The sequence below is a fragment of the Lissotriton helveticus genome, chromosome 4_1 (genome assembly GCF_964261635.1).
Source record: "Lissotriton helveticus chromosome 4_1, aLisHel1.1, whole genome shotgun sequence".
Classification (NCBI taxonomy): Eukaryota; Metazoa; Chordata; class Amphibia; order Caudata; family Salamandridae; genus Lissotriton; species Lissotriton helveticus.
Window position 1 is genome coordinate 1252175805 of NC_136063.1, and position 20149 is coordinate 1252195953.

Consider the following 20149-nt stretch of genomic DNA (forward strand, 5'->3'; position numbering starts at 1 on the left):
AGGCTGGTACTGCCAGGTTTGCTTTTGCTGCCCCTGCTGCGATTGATTGTCGCCCTGGTGTGCCTGCTGGAATGTCTGGTGTGAAGTTCCCGGCTGGTTTCCTCCCCTTCCGTTTGGTCTCCGTGTCGGGGTACCCCTTCTCATCCCTCTGAATTGTAAGGCCCCCATGGACCTTGCAGTTTCATTTTCTTTCTTTGAGTTGGGTGAGTTTCTCATCCACCGGTGCCCCGAACAGTGCCTCTCCATTAAAAGGGGTGCTCAGAATGTTGTTCTGTACTTCTGGCTTGAAGCCTGAGTTCCTAAGCCAGGCCTGCCTTCTTTCTGTGATTCCTATCATCATAAGTCTGCTGGATGTGTTAGCCCCATCCAAGGCCGTTTTCAGGCAAGCATTTGCTATATTTTTTCCTTCCTCCACCAGGTGTGATGCCCTTTGCTGGTATTCCTCTGGGAGGTGCTTGAGCAGTTGCCCCATCTCGTCCCAATGCTGGTACTGGTGTCTGTTCAGTAGGGCATTGGAGTTCGCCATGCGCCAGTGTACCACTGCATTTCTCTCTATTTTTTTCCCAGTTAGGTCCATTCTCCTACTTTCTTTTTCTGGTGGTGGGCCTGATGTTGTTGGGACGTTTGCCCTCTTCTTGGCTGTTGCCGCAAGAGTCTGCCCTGACGGATCCCTGGATGTAGGGAGGATCCTGAGAGGAGGGGTTTTTTTTTTTCTCCGTCCTAGGTGTGACAGACCTGCAGGTCGCTGGATCTTTGAACACCTCCCTCCCTTGGTCCATGACACTCGGAAGCATGGGGAGGAACTGACTCTTTGTTTCAGTGGGGAGCAGGGTCTCCAAGAGGAAACATGCCTTTGGTTTTTTCTCCTCCAGTTTGGCTCCATAAGCCGCTGCCGCATTCTTGATGACCATGTTATTGGCCCCAATGTCATCAGGTGGCGAAGGCCTTGAAGGATAAGTCTCCACAGGCTCTTCCGGGTTTTCGGAGTCGAGGTCCTGCCATTCCAGGTCCTGTGCCATCCTGGATGCCGAGCCGAAACTCGCTCGCTGGTCATTGTCACCTTCTTCCTCATAGTATAGGCCCTCTTCCTCTAGGTGTTCCTGGGGCTCGGGAGTTTTCGGCAGCCCTTCGGCGTCGAACTCCTCTTCCTCTTCTATTTCAACGATCGTCATTGGCGGTTTTAACGGAATCGTGAACCTTTTCATTTTCTCGTCAAACTCCCTCTTCCTTTGCAGGATGTTCTCCATTTTGGCCTCGAGCCTTCTCTTTTTCCTCTCCATCTCGGTGGCATGCTCGGCATCAAGTGTTTCGGTCGATCTCTTCGACTTAGTCGTCGACGTTGAAGTGATCTTCGGGTCCTTCTCCTTCGAAGTCGAGCGGTCCTTTTCGGGGACGTGCTTCGACGACCATGGCTTTTCGCCGGTCTTCGACGCCTGGGAGCCCTTTTCGAAGGATCCGCAGGGCTGTTTGTCCTTGGATGCAGCTGTGGCCGTCGAGGTTTTCGGCACCAGTGCTCCCTTCGAGGACTTAGACTCTTTTTCGAGAGTCCTGCTCGGGCTTTCGAGAGTCTGTCAGGGGTTTAGGGGTCAACGTCTCACCTACCTCTTTAGATGCCTTCTTATCGGTCTCTACAACCGTGTAGTCAGCTGGTCCCTCGGCGATGTTGTCCTCTCCTTCGCTGGAGAGGCCCAGGTCCCGAAGCGACGGAGGTTGGCCTTTGCCTTGCATGGTGTAGTTAGCTCTCCTGTCTCTCTCTAACCCTGAGTGTCTTCGGGGTGAAGGCGGAGCAGGCGTTGCAATCATTGCTCTCGTGGTCGACCGGTAAGCAGAGGTTGCAGACCAGGTGCTGGTCCTTCTGAGCATATTTGTGGTGGCAGTTTCGGCAGAATTTAAGGGGTGTTTTGTCCATTCCTGCGCTCAGGGGGCCCCCTGTGTGTGCATTCTCCGTTGGACGTCGAAGATCTCGAAGTTCTCCTACTTCTTCGTCATCCCGGCTTGGTGATCTTGTTCCTCGGTATCTTCTTCAATCTTTTCTGTGAAAATTTCGTCTTTTTCCTCTTCTTTCCTCCCAAAACTCTGGAGCCTCTCGGTGACGATCCAGACCCAACGGCGGAAAAAATAATCTGAAGATGGCGCCCAAAGGTGGGAGCTTCTGCAGAAAGCGTGCCGACGTCACAGGAACTACACCAAAAGGTGGGACGTCGACGCCCATCTGGGCTACAAAAAAAAAAGAAAGGACCCAACCACTAGACCGCAGAATAATGCACAGCATAGTGAGTCCAGAAAGATTCACGCTGCAGAAATGTGCACATCTGCAGCTGTTTCAGCAGCAATAGACAACATCGTGCACTTTTTAATTCCACTACCTTTTAATCTGCCCGGCTGTTGTCTTGACAGTACTCTGGTGTACTCAAAAATACATGTTACCCATGTATAAAAATAAATACAGAAAATCAAATACCTGATTTTCTGTCTGCATCTGCAAGCCATAGGTGGAGTAGTGGGTGTGAAGGTCAGGTAGGAAAGAAGGGAGGAAGATGTTGAGTGGGAAGATAATAGTAGGTGTGAAAAGTCATAGTAGGTGTGCCGCTGAGGTTTCTGAAGAAGTTCAGTTCTAGACAAAGACAAGATTGCTGAATGTGGTATTCAGACAACATTCAGCTTCCAAGAGCTGGAAGTATTGTATGCTGATAATGAGCAGGAGGGGAGTTTATTGAGCACACTAGTAGCATAGAAGGAGTTGCTGGTTCAGAAATGTGGTGTCCATTTGGAAGGGCAGACGCTCAGCTTGCAGGTACCACCTATATTGTGGGTGTGTATCCATTTTGGGATCTCCAGATTACGTGTTTTAGGCATATGGCATCAGTGCTAGGGTGACATGAGCTCAGGAACTATATGTATTGTAGTTTACTGGTCAATCTGAAGGACTTTTCCTTTAGCAATTTGGGTTGTAAATTTTCTTTTGGGCAACAGACTCATAACTTCCAGAAACTATTTTTTAATGCCAAGGAAAAGGCTGTTCAATGTAATGGGAAGTGTGGTGTCCATCCTGGAGCTCAGCTTCCAGGAGTCGGCTATAATGTGGCTCATCTGATCAGAAACATAATGGGCAAATATTAGGTGCAGTTTCAAATGCCTTAATTAGGTTTCTATGAGGTCTGCCTGTAAAAGGGCACTGTGAACACATACGAGCTACAAACCACCAAATATGTATATCAGTTTAACACACCCCAAAGTGGAAGAGTGCAGGGGGGGGGGGGGGGGCGTTAGAACAGCTTCCTAAAACAATCTAACTATGTCAATCAGTGAAGCCTAAATGTCCAAGTAATAACAATCAAAATCCACCCAGCAACAACAGGGGTGCATTTGAATATGTAGCTTCCAAAACCTGAAATTTATATGATCTATGGAATCCACCCAGAAGTAAGACAGATGAAACCCAACGGTGCAGACAGGTTCTAACAACCAAAATGTATGAATCTATGGAGTATATTCAGGAGTGAAGTTTCAGTTCCCAAAACAAGCTATGTCACGATAAGGATTCTAAATCCACCAATGCGTCTATAGTATGAATGTTTATGATCTATGTAACCCTCTCAGGATCAATAGGTTTGTGACCCACATGTAGCGGTATTGCAAAACCTAGTGTACATATGTCAGTGTAAGTGCCTGTAGGAAAGTAATGTTGTGGATGGAAAAGAGGAGTCTGTGATATACAAAGTGAAGTAGAGCGTTGAAAGGGAGGCTAAAGATGAGAAGAAGTTTAAGTGTAGTCTATAGCCCTGCCAGGCCCGAAACGTCCCAAACTTGGAGGCCTTTCCGAACCACTCTGCCTTTTACTTGGGCACCCTGACTTGATGCCTTGGGAGAAGGGGTTACATATGGCTTTACGAGGTTCCAAGAGCAGGAGAAACACAAAAATCACCAGACCAAAGTTCCAGTGTGAAGTCAGGAGAATGAAATCCTGAGGAGAAAACTCTCAATGAAATCGCAAGACGGACCGACAGAACATCATTAGAGATAAACAGGTACATAATGGAGTGGATAAACAGCTAAATAATGGGGAGATAACTAGGAAATCTAAATTGAGTAGGGGGCAAGGGACACTTCTTGGTAAACACATTACCTATAAAGCAGTGAGATCTAGGCAAATACTAAAAGCGCCCAAAGAATTAGCAGTCTGCGTAGGCTATATATACCACAGTTTTGGAAATGCAGCATTTGATTATATACCAGCGGAATTACAGGTACCATGCACCTTCCAAAGATGACTGGTTGCTCAATCTGGGAGAGGGATTAAAATGGCTGAGAGTGACTTACAATGTTCACGGAACCAACAAGCGCCACAATGAGAAGATGGGAGGATGGACTAATTTTGAGAAATAGCTCCAACTTAGTATGGGAAAAGAAAAAGAGAAGGAGACAACAAGAGGGAGATTAAAACAGAAGTAATTAAATTGGGTCTACTCTTCGCTGAGTAAATGCACCTGGTGGTGGGTCCACTTAGTACTGAACTGCATAAACGTGTACAAAGCGTGCTGAATAGGGTTAGATTATTCTGCTCATTAAGATGTAAGGCTGTTCATTTGTCCTAAAAGTTCCAAAGTAGATGAAAGTATAAATTTCCAGAACTATTCCAGTTTGCCCACAAACATAAGTATATTGATGTTTCTGGCCAACACTGATTTACACATTTTAGTGTGTTTCAGCATTGTATTACCAAGATATTTTACAATAATTTGGAATAAATGTAGTTTTATTCCCAAGTAATTTGGATTTTTAAAAAGTACGCGGTCTTGATAACGGATTATTAAAAAAACATGCAGAACCTAAACTCAAAAAGCATTTTTTACATGATCAATTATGCAGCAGGCCCCTGTGTCACATGGTGTATAGGTGGATTTACACAGTAAAGTAAAATGCACCATTGTGGATGAACTTTAAAAGCCTAAAGGAAAATGTGGCTCTCCAAGTTTATGTATGACGTTTTAAGGGTAACTTTCGACACTGTGCTATGCGAGTTGACGGCTTAATTTGTTTTCTCCCTTTTAATCACTACCCTTGGAGCTGTAATACGAAATTTGTCTTTTCGAGTTAACATGTATTGAATGAGTACAGTTTCACTCTTGCAGATTAGCAATAAAGGACCCACTGTTTTGAAATTGGTGTTCCAATGCAAAACTAAGTTTAAAAAAAAAAGTCTTGCATATGCAAAAGCTGTTGGCTTTGGCAATGCGTTTTAGCCATGTTGCACACCAGCATGGCTGCTGTTCAGCATGGCTAAAAGTTAGTGGCATAGAGGAGAGTGGCATGGAGTGTTGCAGAGTGTAATGGCACAGCGTGCAGTAGAGTGGTACAGAGTACTGTGTACTGGAGTGGCAAAGTCAAGTCGCCAAAGTGAAGTGCCACGGAGTAGACTGCTGTAGTGTGCATTGGTGTGGAGTGTTGCAGAGTAAGTGGCGAAGAGTTCCGTGGTGCAGAGTGCAGCTGCATATAATTCAGCAGCATATAAAGCAGTGTTGTAGATTAGTGTTGCATAGTAGAGTGCAGTGGCGAGTGGCGTACAGCGCATTGGCATAGAATGCAGCAGAGCAGAGAGGCATAGAGTATAGTGCTGTGGAGTGCTCCAGAGTGCAGTGGTGCATAGTGCAGCAGCACAGAGTGGAGTGCTGCAGAGTACAGTGGAGTAGAGTGGTGTGCTGCAGAGTGGCATAGAATTCAGCATGGCAGAGTAGAGTGGTGTAGAGTGCAGTGATGTAGAGTGGTGTAGAGTGCAGTGGTGCAGAGTAGAGTGCAGTAACGTAAAATAGAGTGGACTGGTGTAGAATGAACTGGAGTAGTGTTGTAGAGTATACTGGTGTAGAGTGCAGTGCCATAAAATTCAGCAACGTACAATACAGTGTAGTAGAATGCAGTGGTGTAGCTTAGAGTGGTAGATACTAAGGTGTAGTGCAGAGTAGTAGAGTGCCAGATTGCAGTGGCGTAGAATACAGTGGTATGGAGTAGAGTGGCAGACAGGGTAGTGGCAGAGTACTGCAGACTGGAGTGATACAGAGTGCAGTAGTTCAGAGGCGTAGAGTAGAGCATCATAGGGCAGAGTTGCGCAGAGAGGCGTAGAGTGGTGTAGAGCAGCACATGAAGTGGTGCAGGGTAGAGTTAAGTGGTGCAGGGTAGAGTTAAGTGGTGCAGGGTAGAGTGCAGTGGTGTGAGTAGAGTGGTGTAGAGTAAAGTGGTGTGTGTGCAGTGGCATAAAGTGCAGAGAAGATCAGAGTGGCATTCAGTAGATTGGCATTAAGTGCAGTGCTGTAGACTGGAGTGGAGTGGCCTAGGCTGGAGTGATTTAGAAAGCAGCGAAGAGTGCAGTGCTGTAGAATAGAGTGGTGTAGAGGGCATTGGCATAGAGAAGAGTGGTGCAGTGTAGAGAGGAGTAGATGGGTGAAAGGTGGTGCAGTGGCGCAGAGTGGTGTAAAGTGGAGTGGTGCAGAATAGAATGCAGTGGTAGGGAGTAGTGAGGCGCAGAGTGGAACAGCGTAGAGTGGAGTGTGTTACATTTTCAATTACATGACCAATACATTTGCACAGACATACGGTCTTACTAGTAAAACTACATAGCCCACAAACGATGCGCGGAAATGGCATCACCTAATGTATGGATTTGTTTTGATCATATTAAAGTATTTTTTCCAACACACTTCAGAATTAATGAAAAAATTGCATAATTTGTTCTTTCACTATTCTGATATATTCTGTAATACTTTCAATGTTCATTTAAATATTGTGTGCTAAGAAAAAAACCTTTCCTACCCACAGTATCCAGCAAGATTGTCACATAAACACTCACTTTTAAGTCAAAGAAAGGAAAGTAAACACCAAGCTCTCTTGGAAGACAGAGCCTGACATTTGACTATTTCTTTGAATGCACAGCAAATGTGACAAGATCACTTACACGCCTGTTTACAGAAAAGAGCACTGGTGGAAAAATAAAAGGAGAGGTAGTGTGAAAAGCCTTTACTCCTTGGGAGGAACAAATTTATGCTGGACACCCCAAAACAAATAAAGCCAGCAAATAGAAAGCCAAAAAATGTTAGTCACAAACCCAATTGTAAGCAATGGGCGGAATGCATTCACAGGAAAGCTTTATGAATGTCCCCAAGATGTCTTCAGCAAACCAGTCAGCCGTGAGTCTGGTAGGCTTCGCCCTAAAAAATACATTCTATAATTGAGTAAATATTTTAGTCTTTTGTTGCTAGTGCTGATCCCTGTGTTAATCTGTACTAAAATGGGGCATATATAGAGAGACTATGCTGGGTGATTTATGATCGAGCTGTGTTAAGAGCGGGTAACTCAGCAGTATTCCAGAGCACATTTCACCACTGCAACGATTCCTTAACACTAAAGCAATGAAGAAAAGGCATACTGAAAGACAGGATAAGAAAAACAGTTTGCTTTGCATGGGGAGTTACAATTAACAACTATAACAAAGTGCTTATATACTATGTGCTCGTCATATTAGAGAGAAGCAGAAAACAAGGATCAAAAAATAAACTCCTTGGAGGGATTATACATAGCATTTTTCAGAAGGTCTTAAACGTATGCATAGATGTGCCAAAGTCTAATCCTATTAAGTGGTCGAGTCTATGAAGAAATGTTTTCATTTAGGTTTTTGAGCATATGGATGTTGACCTTCAATAAGCAATGTTCTACTTTCACCTGCTGCACTGTATTACTCATTTCCAACCAGCAGACCGAAGATAAATTACATAAAACAGAACAGTTAGACTGCATAAAACATCTTTTCTTCAGGACAGGTTGCTGCCACTGAGGAATTTGTGCTTCAGTTTTTTAAGGTTGAAGCTAGAGGATGACAGGAGGGTAAGCTAGACAAAGAAAGCAGAAGATAGCAGAGAAGAAGGCTGAGAAAGAGGAGAAAAGAAAGTTGCTGGGAGTGGATTTTAAGTTAGTCTGAAATTATCCTGTTCAGACTTTAAATATAAAAAAAAGGAGAATACATGTTCTGTGATATACAAGACTTGACATTTCATTTGTTTTTTTTGTGAAAAAGGAAAAAAAAGTTTCCTTTTTTGTGCAGTTATTTCTTCTAATTGTCCTTCGTCTGAAATTGGTGGGTTCTTCATATTTTGACCAGAGCCAACAATTTTTTGCTTTGAAGACGCAGGAGCCTAACAATAACAGAAAAAGAAACCTGATATGGTAGAAATATTGCTTACATTTAACCACGTGTAGAAAATACTGCACTGCATGTTGATACAAACGTAGGGCTTCTTCGTAATTTTTTGCTTTATCTTCTTGCGCTGCTTTGCTAGCCAGGTCTATTGCTTTCTGTATAAATAAAGAGAAAAGTAAAATAATGTTCAAAGAGCATTCGCAACAGTTTAATGGTTAATACTTTGGGTTAAGAGCAAAGCTGAAGATGACACATGGATAATTTAGTGCAATAAATACCCTGTTGAAAGGACCAAAAACTGTAGCATTTGTATAATGGACGTTTTCACAAGTTTCAAAATACACACAGAACTACTACACCATATCATCAGCAGTACAGTTTTCCCAGAACCACACAACAAGTGCAGGACAGGCAGCAGCAGTAGCAGCAGCAGCAGCAGTCCAAGCTTCCCTGCCACAAGCAAATCCGATGCAGTATGGACAACAGAAGTTCAAACCTCTTCCTACACGTTGCACAGTCAGTCATCACCAGTACAAGCTTCATTCCACAGCATTTATATCTGTAGACCGTGAATTAACTAACCAAAAATGACAAGTCACTCTTTTGGCTGGCATTCAGTCTCTTGCCAAAAGCATGCAGGGTATAGCCTACAGTTCAACATTCACAGACTCTTTCACCAATAGCCCATTTGACTGTGCAGTTGGTAACATGAGGAGATATGCTCCACCCAGTGTGGTCTACCTCCTAAGCACAAACCAGTCAGCCAGTTCCGACTAGTATACGGCACCCACAAGAAGACCTGCAGGCATGATACAGCATTCAGGGATTCATTGCCCTAAAGTAACTATCAAGAAACTAGGCCAATTTCTCGTCACTTAACTTCAGTAGCACCTTTTGAAAAAATGATGGCCTGTGTATTCTGTATTTACTGTTGTGACTGCTTACTGCATTTGTTTCCACCTTCTGCGATAATCCACCCTTTAAGCCACATTTCGATTAACATAAGACCCAGCTACGTATTTGTCTGCAGACCGCTCTTGTCGTATGAGCAGTTTCACCACTGGGTGGCGAGGTTAAAGTCATCTTTCTGTGCCATCTTCCTTGGAAATTCCATTAGCAGCATTTCTGCTACTTCTAGGTAGATCTCTCCAACTCATACACTGTAAGGATTGCTGATTTCCTACCACTCAAGGGTATAATCTATACCTCGTACACCATGGTATCACAAAAGGGCCTCTACAGAGGCTACGTCTGCATAGCTCATGGCCTGGTTTCTGACCAAGCACCCACTGGGGTTAGGCATCTGTCGCTCCCAGATGGATAATGTAGAATTACTCCTGATGCTGAACAACCTCTCCATTGACGTTAAGCCACCGTCTCGCCCGAGTACACGCTATAAAGTATTTCCATGGTTGAATAGCAGGTCCTTAAGTGGGATCAGGGCTTTGTCTCATCTGGGTACACACCGTAGAGCATACACATCAGGTACACTTCGGTGATCCACTTTATGGCAGTTTCCATTTATAATAGAGACTACTCCTGAATAGGATAGGTACCTTAAAGAGCTAAAACAAATACATATTGAAGACCAGAAGTGGCAAGTAAATTCTGGGCCAGTGCTTGTACCACAAAATTGATTATATTACCACAGCACAAAGTGCTATAACTTGGTTTAATGTTGGAACCACTGATCGATGTAAAACCATAGGGGAACTTGCAGTATGCGTTGGACGAACTTGAGAGCCTGTCATTTTAAAGTTAACTTTATTTTTTCAAAGCAAAAAGTTATAGTCTTTTGTGTTTTCGATTCTAGGATACTGAGGAATGTACTTGTTGGGGGACATCTCTAATTTAAAGGGCAGGGGGAGTTTGTCTAGGCTGTCCCTCGAAGATCTTTCTAGTAGGCGGCCGTCAGGATGTGAAGCAGTTTAACCCTTCACGCAAAGACAGTTCAGATTTTCAGCAGGCAGATGGATACCAATTCTTCACCAGCTCCGACAAATCCGCTCTACCGATGCTTAGCAAAGTTTTACAGAGTGGAAAGCCAGTATCAACACAGCAGCACCATTCCAGATACACATTCAGTTAATCCACGTGTACGGCTCTGACTTTGTGGAGGTAATGGACCTCAAAATGGAAGACCCAAAGTTTTTACAAGAAAAGAGCCGGTACCCACCTCTCCCACAGGGTGAAAGTAAAAAAAGTCTGTCCTCTACTGTAGATAAAGGTGTCATCAGTATTAGCCCCTTGCGTGCTGCCGTCGGCTACCTCCCAAGTGCTGCCGTCGGCCAACGGCCGACGCAGCCCTTCCCACTCTTCAGAACGCCCACTCTGCGGCGGAAAAACCGCCGCGGTTAAAGCATTAGTCTCTCAGCCTAGGTGGAGAGGGCCCTACTCACCCTCTTTTTAGTAACTCTTTGACACCTTAGTGCACCTCTGATCTCTCACATCAGCTCATTCGGGGAAAACACACTGTGCAATCCATAAGACATACAAGGAGACGGCAAAACAGTTCCACAAAGCCATACAGAGGACTTTTGTGTCAATGTATGGATGCCAATATCATGTTTTTCACGTACAAATGCCTTGTGGGTTTAATTTGGAGGACCACTGCTGAAATATCGTCTAACTGTGTGATATTGATTGGATGCGGTTAATGCTCATAATCAGCCTTGGCGCCATACTATTGGCATCTCTGTCTCAGGCTTCGAGAGAACTGCAACTCAATCCGGTTTATAACTTTTTTTTTTTTAATCACACATTTTCTCCAGACCTGCACAAATGCTCAAGCTACCACCAAATGTTGCTACTACACGCATCCCCACTTCGAACTCTGCATTGTAACTGCAATGTATGGCACACTTGTGGTCCAAGTAGTGGCAATGTTTTTCCCCACACTGGTATGTTCAACCCTTTCATTTTGTCAATGTCAAAGTCTGGTTTTGCAACCATGTATATAGATATATTTGTGGTGCAGATCTCCAGTGATCCTAAAAGGGTATAGAAAATGTCTCAGCTGTTTGGAATTTCTTTAAAATATATACTCCTTTTACAAGCTACTACTGGCACACTAGCTAACAATGTCTTTCAAGGACAAAAATGAAGAGGCAGGCCATTTCTCATTTCAGGCACAATTTTAAAGTAACACTGGACCAGTCATTTTAAGCTGTGTCTGCTATCAAAGAGCAGATATTTAACAAGTTGGCAGATGTACAACTCAATTTTCATCTTCGAAGGACCCGGTCAAGAGACATTCTGGGACACAGTGTCTAGAGAAACTAACATACATGCAAAAAGCAGGGAGGTCTCCTTATGAATCCAATCGGGGACAAGGAGCAGTACATAGAAATGAGAGAAAAGTCCCTATCTGACCAGGGATTGGGCAAAACAGAATACTAAATAGAAACTCCCAGACCCAGTATAGACATAACCACGTATTTAACAAATCACAATTGTAAGGGAAATGAGATCAAACCAATTTTAAAATGATGTATAAAAATTTGTACAATTTATTCAATTAAAAAAATACATACTTTTGCAAAAATATACAGTGCCATTGTTAAAACAGTATTAAAAATGTGCCAATGCACATCAAGTACAGGTTAAAATTCACACAGTTGTCGACGCAGCGTTTCGGTTTTATGATCACACCTTCATCAGGACAGGGTTCTTACAGGAAAGTTAATTTCAGTCCTCTGTATTCAATTCGAGGATTCTTCCTGTACTTATAAAAAATCAACTTCATCCAGAGTGGTACGAATTCACTGGATATTTGGGCACATGTGGATCTTGCACTTTTAAATATCTGTGCGATCGCATAAGGTTGAGGGAGCCACCGTTTATGGTAAGTGGAGGGCAGGTACCCCTGTTATTATTAAAAATAAGCCCGATGTGTAGCTCATGGCTGGATGCTTTGATGATCGATTTCAAATCGAGAAGGTACGAGTGGAGCAGGGAGGCCGACGGACCATAAATCGAGCCTGACAATTGATGGAATCAGTTCTCTAAAAGGTCGATTTGGAGGAAAATAAACCCGTGCATGTTTGATCATCAATTGAAACCACTCTTTACACCAAAACAACTGATCGCAATAACTTATTAACTTATCAGAGCTTCCACCCCACTCCTCTCAAACAACATCTACCATATTCACAACTTCTCCGTGTGAAAAGAATTGTCTCAGACCCTGAAGAATCCATGACGCAATCTCGAATCATGCTTAACAAATTCAAAAAAAGAGGATATCCAGATGAGGTGTTAAATTCAGCTCTAGAAAGAGCTCAATTAAAAGACAGAAAAACTCTACTCTTGACGCCTAAAACCAAAAAGGAAACCAAAATAACTTGCGTTAGCAAATTTTCCACAGCGAGTCCGCAGTTCAAAACAAGCACTGGCGTTGCCAATAGGTCTCGCAGTAGGAAAGTTGTAGCTATTACAATTGCAAATAACAATGCCTTTTATTTTTGTTTTCATTTTAAAAACATAAAGGGCTTTGTCATTTACAAAACCAATAGCTCCAACTTTCCTACTGCGAGACCTATTGGCAACGCCAGTGCTTGTTTTATTTATGTGTTGGTTTTGAAAATAGCAAAATTATTAGCTTTGTCAGTTACAATGTCAATAGTTTTAACTTTCGCAAATGTGACACCTATAGCATTTGTAATGCAATGTGTGTTGTATTTACGTGACTTAGATGTAATGATATTACAAATAACAATGGCTTTTAATGTTGTAAATAATGTGGTGGTGGATGCGGTGGTGGTGCATGTGGTGGTGGTGGATGTGGCGGTGGGTGTCATCGTGGATGTGGAGGTGATGGTGGATGTGGTGGTGGATGTGGTGGTGGATGCGGTGGTGGTGGATGCGGTGGTGGTGGATGCGGTGGTGGTGGATGCGGTGGTGGTGGATGCGGTGGTGGTGGATGCGGTGGTGGTGGATGCGGTGGTGGTGGATGCGGTGGTGGTGGATGCGGTGGTGGTGGATGCGGTGGCGGTGGATGTGGCGGTGGATGTGGCGGTGGATGTGGCGGTGGATGTGGCGGTGGATGTGGCGGTGGATGTGGCGGTGGATGTGGCGGTGGATGTGGCGGTGGATGTGGCGGTGGATGTGGCGGTGGATGTGGCGGTGGAGGTGATGGTGGATGTGGTGGTGGTGGATGTGGTGGTGGTGGTGGATGTGGTGGTGGTGGTGGATGCGGTGGAAGTGGTGGTGGATGTGGTGGATGTGGTGGTGGTGGATGCGGTGGATGTGGTGGTGGATGTGGTGGTGGTGGGTGTGGTGGTGGATGTGGTGGTGGATGCGGTGGTGGTGCATGTGGTGGATGTGGTGGTGGTGGATGTGGCGGTGGATGTGGCGGTGGATGTGGTGGTGGATGTGGCGGTGGATGTGGCGGTGGATGTCATGGTGGATGTGGAGGTGATGGTGGATGTGGTGGTGGATGTGGTTGTGGTTGTGGATGCGGTGGATGTGGTGGTGGTGGATGCGGTGGTGGTGGATGCGGTGGTGGTGGAAGTGGTGGTGGTGGATGTGGTGGATGTGGAGGTGATGGTGGAGGTGATGGTGGATGTGGTGGTGGATGTGGTGGTGGATGTGGTGGTGGATGTGGTGGTGGATGTGGTGGTGGATGTGGTGGTGGATGCGGTGGTGGTGGAAGTGGTGGTGGTGGATGTGGTGGATGTGGTGGTGGTGGAAGTGGTGGTGGTGGATGTGGTGGATGTGGTGGTGGTGGATGTGGAGGTGATGGTGGATGTGGTGGTGGATGTGGTGGTGGATGCGGTGGTGGATGCGGTGGTGGTGGTGGATGGGGTGGTGGTGGTGGATGGGGTGGTGGTGGTGGATGGGGTAGTGGATGTAGTGGTGGTGGGTGTGGTGGATGCGGTGGTGGATGCGGTGGTGGTGGATGTGGTGGGGGTGGATGTGGTGGTGGTGGATGTGGTGGTGGTGGGTGTGGTGGATGTGGTGGTGGATGCGGTGGTGGTGCATGTGGTGGATGTGGCTGTGGAGGTCATGGTGGATGTGGAGGTGGATGTCATGGTGGATGCGTGGATGTGGTGGTGGATGCGGTGGATGTGGTGGTGGTGGATGCGGTGGTGGTGGATGCGGTGGTGGTAGATGTGGTGGTGGATGTGGTGGTGGATGTGACGGTGGATGTGGAGGTGATGGTGGATGTGGTGGTGATGGTGGATGCGGTGGTGGTGGATGCGGTGGATGTGGTGATGGTGGTGGTGGTGGATGTGGTGGTGGTGGATGTGGTGGTGGATGCGGTGGTGGTGCATGTGGGGGATGTGGTGGTGGTGGATGTGGTGGTGGATGTGGCGGTGGATGTGGAGGTGATGGTGGATGTGGTGGTGGATGTGGTGGTGGATGCGGTGGTGGTGGATGCAGTGGATGTGGTGGTGGTGGATGCGGTGGTGGAAGTGGTGGTGGATGTGTTGGATGTGGTGGTGGATGTGGTGGTGGATGTGGTGGATGTGGTGGTGGTGGATGTGGTGGTGGATGCGGTGGTGGATGCGGTGGTGGTAAGCTTTTTTAACGAGCTACGACCAGCGGACATTGTTCTAAAATTAGAATTGTTATCTTCCCGTGGGTCCATTTCTCATGCTGAGATATGGAACGCGTAGTTGACCAAAAACTCTGATTGAACCACTGAGGGCTCTGGAAAAAGGAAATGCGAGCTCTGTGCATTGCCATTTGTTGAGTTCAGCTGCAGTCAAGGTCCATTCGCAGCAGGGCGCAGGCAAGAGGGCGTTGCCTGGAAACCGGCGCGCGGCAGCGCTCTTCATCAGAGGACGGGTGCCCCCAATGTTCGGCATTGACGCTCGAGTCTGTAGTGGGTGTGAAGGAAGCGTGTTTGGATGTAATCCAAGTGGAGCAGAAACCACCAGGTAAGAATTTACAGTGTTTAAGGCAGTTCCTTGCACGTGTTTGCCTTGAGAAGTTTCGACTAACGGATGCTGCAGCCTGCAACCAATCCTTTCTCTTTGGGGTGTTCCTATTTCATACAGAGTAATATTCGTGTTTAAAAAAGATAGCGTTTCCGTTTAAATTATGTGTGCTCCTGCATTTATTTATACTCTACAGGGTCAACCCACATAGTAAGACACTGTTTATTGTCCTGTAAGACTCTGAAGCCCAGTCCGTAACATTTGCAGGACAATAGTGCATTTAGAAATAGCTCGAGGACAAAATATGTTCAGAAAAACGTGTTCGTGTAAAAGATACATAAACAATGCAGAAGCTGTTTTATTGTGCGAAATTGGTTTAGTGGCAGAGATAAGCGCTGTATTCAACCACAGTCACTCCCCTGTGCCAGATAACATATCATAGTTGTTTGTAGAGGCAGCTGAAATCAGAACATTTATGATAATGGTTACACTAGAAAATACATATTTTTTTTATTGCTGAGGGACAGTGAGGCTCACTGCGAGAAAGAAAGAAAAAGAAATGCGAACAATAACTAAGCGACGGAGAACACAAGAACGGTTTAGTGGCAGAGATAAGCGCTGTATTCAACCACAGTCACTCCCCTGTGCCAGATAACATGATATCATAGTTGTTTGTAGAGGCAGCTGAAATCAGAACATTTATGATAATGGTTACACTAGAAAATACATATTTTTTTTATTGCTGAGGGACAGTGAGGCTCACTGCGAGAAAGAAAGAAAGAAAGAAATGCGAACAATAACTAAGCGACGGAGAACACAAGAACAGAAACCAAACCAGCAAAAACACGAGAGACGGCCTGCGGCCATCAAAGTGAAGTGGACACGGCGGGCAGGGGCAGGGGAGGGGGCGGAGCGGCATGTGGGTGTTAAGAAGCCGGGCCTTTGAAGTGAAGCTAAGCTTCACTTCAAAAGGTGTCGGAGGAATGCGGATTAGGGAACAGACGGCGATTGCGGCTGTGCACGCGCTTTTAAGCTCAATGCACATGCGCATTGAGCTTAAAAGTCACGGGCACTGCAAGGAATCGCCACGATTCCTTGCTTCGTAGTTAAAGTTTGTTTAAGCCGCAATAGGCTCGCAAGCTCGATGCGCATGCGCATCGACAGGCGAGACAAAAAAATTATTAAAAAACATTGGCGAATATTACAAACTGAACAAGATTTTAATAATCTTTGCGGATGAACCATTATTTGCGTTTTCTAGAGCAAGAAATATAGGAGAAATCATCAAGAAAGCTACAGTAACCAAACCCAACGTGAAATTCAGAGGCACAATCCCATGTAAAAATTGCAGTAACTGTAACAATATCATGGAAGGTAATACCATTACCCACCCTATGAGAGGGAATAAAATCAAGTTAAAGGTTAATGGTACTTGTGACACTAAAAACATTATATACTTGATGAAGTGCCCGTGCGGAAAAGCCTATGTTGGACAGACGGAACGCAAATTCAAAATAAGGCTAACCGAACACAAAAGTAACATAAGAACTAAGAACTAAAGTGTTAAAAGATTTTAAAGTGTTAAAATCTGCGGTAGCTACCCACTTTGTTGAGCATAAACATCAAATTAATCAGATCAAAGCTTGCATATTGGAAGTTGTGGAAAGAAATGAAGAAACTGACAACAGAAAATGCCTTTTAAAACGTGAAAACTACTGGATATACCACTTACAGACTTTAAGCCCCCACGGGATTAATGAACGGACAGAATTTAGTTGCTATTTATGAACAATTCATTGATAATGTACCAATTTATACTTTGTGCTGTGCAGAATACCGATATTGTATTTATGTTAGTAATGTTCATGTTAATTAGATAACAGTAATAGGTATCTACATACTAGGTTCACAAGAATTTGCACTTCAATAGGTGACGCCACATGGCGGATTTACTCACATTTTAGCATGGCCCCTTTAATTCTCATTAGCCTGGCCCTTTAACATAAGGCACGCGCAACACTAGTGTAAACACACCCTAAACGCGTCACACGCCAACATCTCTGCAGCGAAGGCAGTAATTCGGGCAGCGCGATTGAACCACACGAACGATCCAAATTCGGTAAGCATCCCACGCTGAGTGCTAACCGTTATAACCCGAATGGTTATATAACAGATAATGCGAGCACAACTATTAATGTACCAAGGCGTTTTTTTAAATAAAAGCGGCAAATATTAACACCGCTAGAACAACGTATTAGAATGCTATGAGTACACTGATTTTGGCGAGCCACTAGCATGGTTAACCACATCTAAGACCCTAGCACGTAACGTACATTTCCAATCAGATTGTATTTAATGCGTCGTGATAGCAGATAAAAGGGGAAGTCATCATATTTAGCTATTGTAACATTGAGTGCCCTTTATATTCATGTTATGTTTAGTGTAAACATTTATGTTATGTTTAGTGTAGACATATGGAAAATACATTTTTCTAATTAACATTGAAACCCAGTTGAACGTTGTCACTACATGCTGTCATTAATTCATTGTGATGAATGACCGTTTGAAATAAGACATGCACAATTAAAAACTATGTAGAAAATGAAACTTAATAAAGAACAACTGTTCAGTAAATGAAAAAAACTTACTCTTGGTGATGTGTAAAGTGTTTTTAAAGGGTTCTTGGGAAAAATAGCTTTTTGTAAGTTTTTTTGTTAACAGTAGTAAAGCAATTTGACAAGCATAATGGCGCACCTCCCTGTCTAACTGAATCCAGAACTTTTTGCATTAGTAACAAACTACAGAAGAAGGGTATTCTAGTAAAAGATCGTTATAAATGTGATTCTGCAAGACTTTAACTTCTAGACTATCAACTGCCAAAATATTATGAAGTTAATTGTAATTGTATGCCTACTACCCCTAACAAGTGCACATGCGAGTCTGTTACGTTTTATAGTATAAGTGGCATAGATAAATATTCCAGGTAGATACATGTGTCTATATCTATATATATGCGCACACACACACACACACACACACACACACACACGCACACACGCACACACGCACACACGCACACACGCACGCGCACGCACGCACGCACTGCTTTGTGGGCGCTAAAAAGGAACTGAAGAAATACCACCCTAAATTTTGCACGTAACTCAATAATGTGGTTAGTCCCTTTCGTCAGATATCTGCATCTATGTAGGTGCGCAGGACCCATATGTCAATAAACAGTAGATCACACGGGAGCAGGCAATGGAAACTTTCGGTTTGGGCCCGGGAAAATTCCTGCAGTATCAGTATGGGAAAATAGCCCAAGTGCCCGGAGGAGCCCCCGCCTTCTTATGTGTTACAGACACTGATAGTTATGGCTAAGGGACGGAGGCGGCAGTTGCACCTATACCGGGCAATCCGAGAAGACAAGGAGGTTAAGGCACTTCCGATTCAGACGAGGTGGGATGAATTGTCAGAGGACTCCATAACGGACAAAGACTGGATTAAGATTCATGAGGGGGTTAAACAGGTGAGCTCAAACACCCGTTTCAAATTAATGCAATTTAACTTTGTTCACCAGACCTATCTCACCCCAAGATACTACATAGAATTCACCCAAATCGGTCGGGACGCCGTCCCAGATGCGGGGAACAGGATGCTATTTTTATACATACAGTATGGACCGGTCCAGAATTACAGACTTATTGGACAGAGGTCCTGACTGCTTTACGGGAGGCGACGGGGTGGGCAATAACAAGGGAGATCCAGGTGGTGCTGCTGGGCTTGTTACCCCGACCTAAAAACAAAAAGCTCAGCAGAAGATTTGTTCTGCTTGGGTTGGTACTGGCAAAACGTCGGATAGCCATATGGTGGTTGAACCACAGACCACCCAGAGTGGCACAATGGATGTGAGATATGATTGAATGGGGGACAGCTGAGGTGGTGCGAATGCAGCAAACTAGGAGCGACGAGAAGCTAGAGAATGATTTACAAGTATGGAGGGCAATGCTGAGAGATTTGCAAAGTGAAGAATCCTGTGACATACCTCAAAGTGGGGATGAGGAGAATGATCAGGCAGGGAGCAGACCAGATGGGGATTTATAGCAATAGTAAGATACTTACCCCGGGATCCCCAGTTAGTATTTCACTGCAGAAGTGGGGAAACAAGAGTGATATATGTGAAGCACAACCAGACATGGAAGGGAGGGTGAAGTTAGTTAAGGGAGGGGGGAGATGGGAATGTTTCATGTTCTTTTTTCATAATTTTATCAATCTATAATTGGAGACTATGACTAGAAACGGCACCTTGAGTGGAAGGGTGCCAGTGGGGTTAACAATGATCCGAAAGGTTTTGTATAAATACTAGATGATGATAAGACGTATATGTATACCCAAGATTGAGTGCTCTTCGATTGGTCTCTAGAATTAGATAATCATTATCATATGTTTTTGGACATATTTATCCTGAATATGAAGTTGTGTTTTCAATTAAGAAAAACATTTAAAAAAGGAAAACTTTCTTGCAAGAATCACTTCATATAAAAATGTGCCTTCTGGTTGGTCCATCTTTCTCTTAAAAACACACGACTTGTGATTCAAAGGCAGCAAAGTTCATGCTAACACGCATGAGCGATTAGCACAAACTCAAAGAAATCATTTGAAAGATCCATTCTCAGCTTTTCTATGTGGGAGCCCGGCATGCTCTGTTCCTCTTAAGTACATATCACAGTACACAATATTCATGCATTGGGTTATGGTACCACTGGAAACATGGATGGGCCTACAAGTCAAGGTTAAGGGAAACAAACCATGGAAGTATTTTATTGTTGTTTAATGTACAACAGTTAATACAGCCTTTTTGTTTTTCACTGGAAGATTATGAAGTTCGCAAAATAATATAGGAGCCTTTGAGCTATTAACAAGCTTGATGCACTGGGTGTCAAAATATGGCAAAGAACCATTTGCGGTGAACAGTAGACACATATCCTTGCTCCACTTCCTGGCTATGCTCTTTATCAAGTTTTCACAAACAAAATTAAAAAAACAGGTTACACGTCTGAGGAGTTGTAGAATTGTGCCTGTA

General features: G+C 44.4%; 1 protein-coding gene across 1 annotated transcript in view; it reads right to left on the reverse strand.

Annotated features, from left to right (window-relative positions):
- VPS4B (vacuolar protein sorting 4 homolog B) overlaps positions 1–20149 on the reverse strand; it is a 203550-nt gene that overhangs the window by 155482 nt on the left and 27919 nt on the right. Inside the window, exon 2 of the mRNA XM_078687802.1 lies at positions 8229–8340. Coding sequence (XP_078543928.1) covers positions 8229–8340 — 112 coding nt within the window. The remainder of the gene's footprint in view (positions 1–8228; positions 8341–20149) is intronic.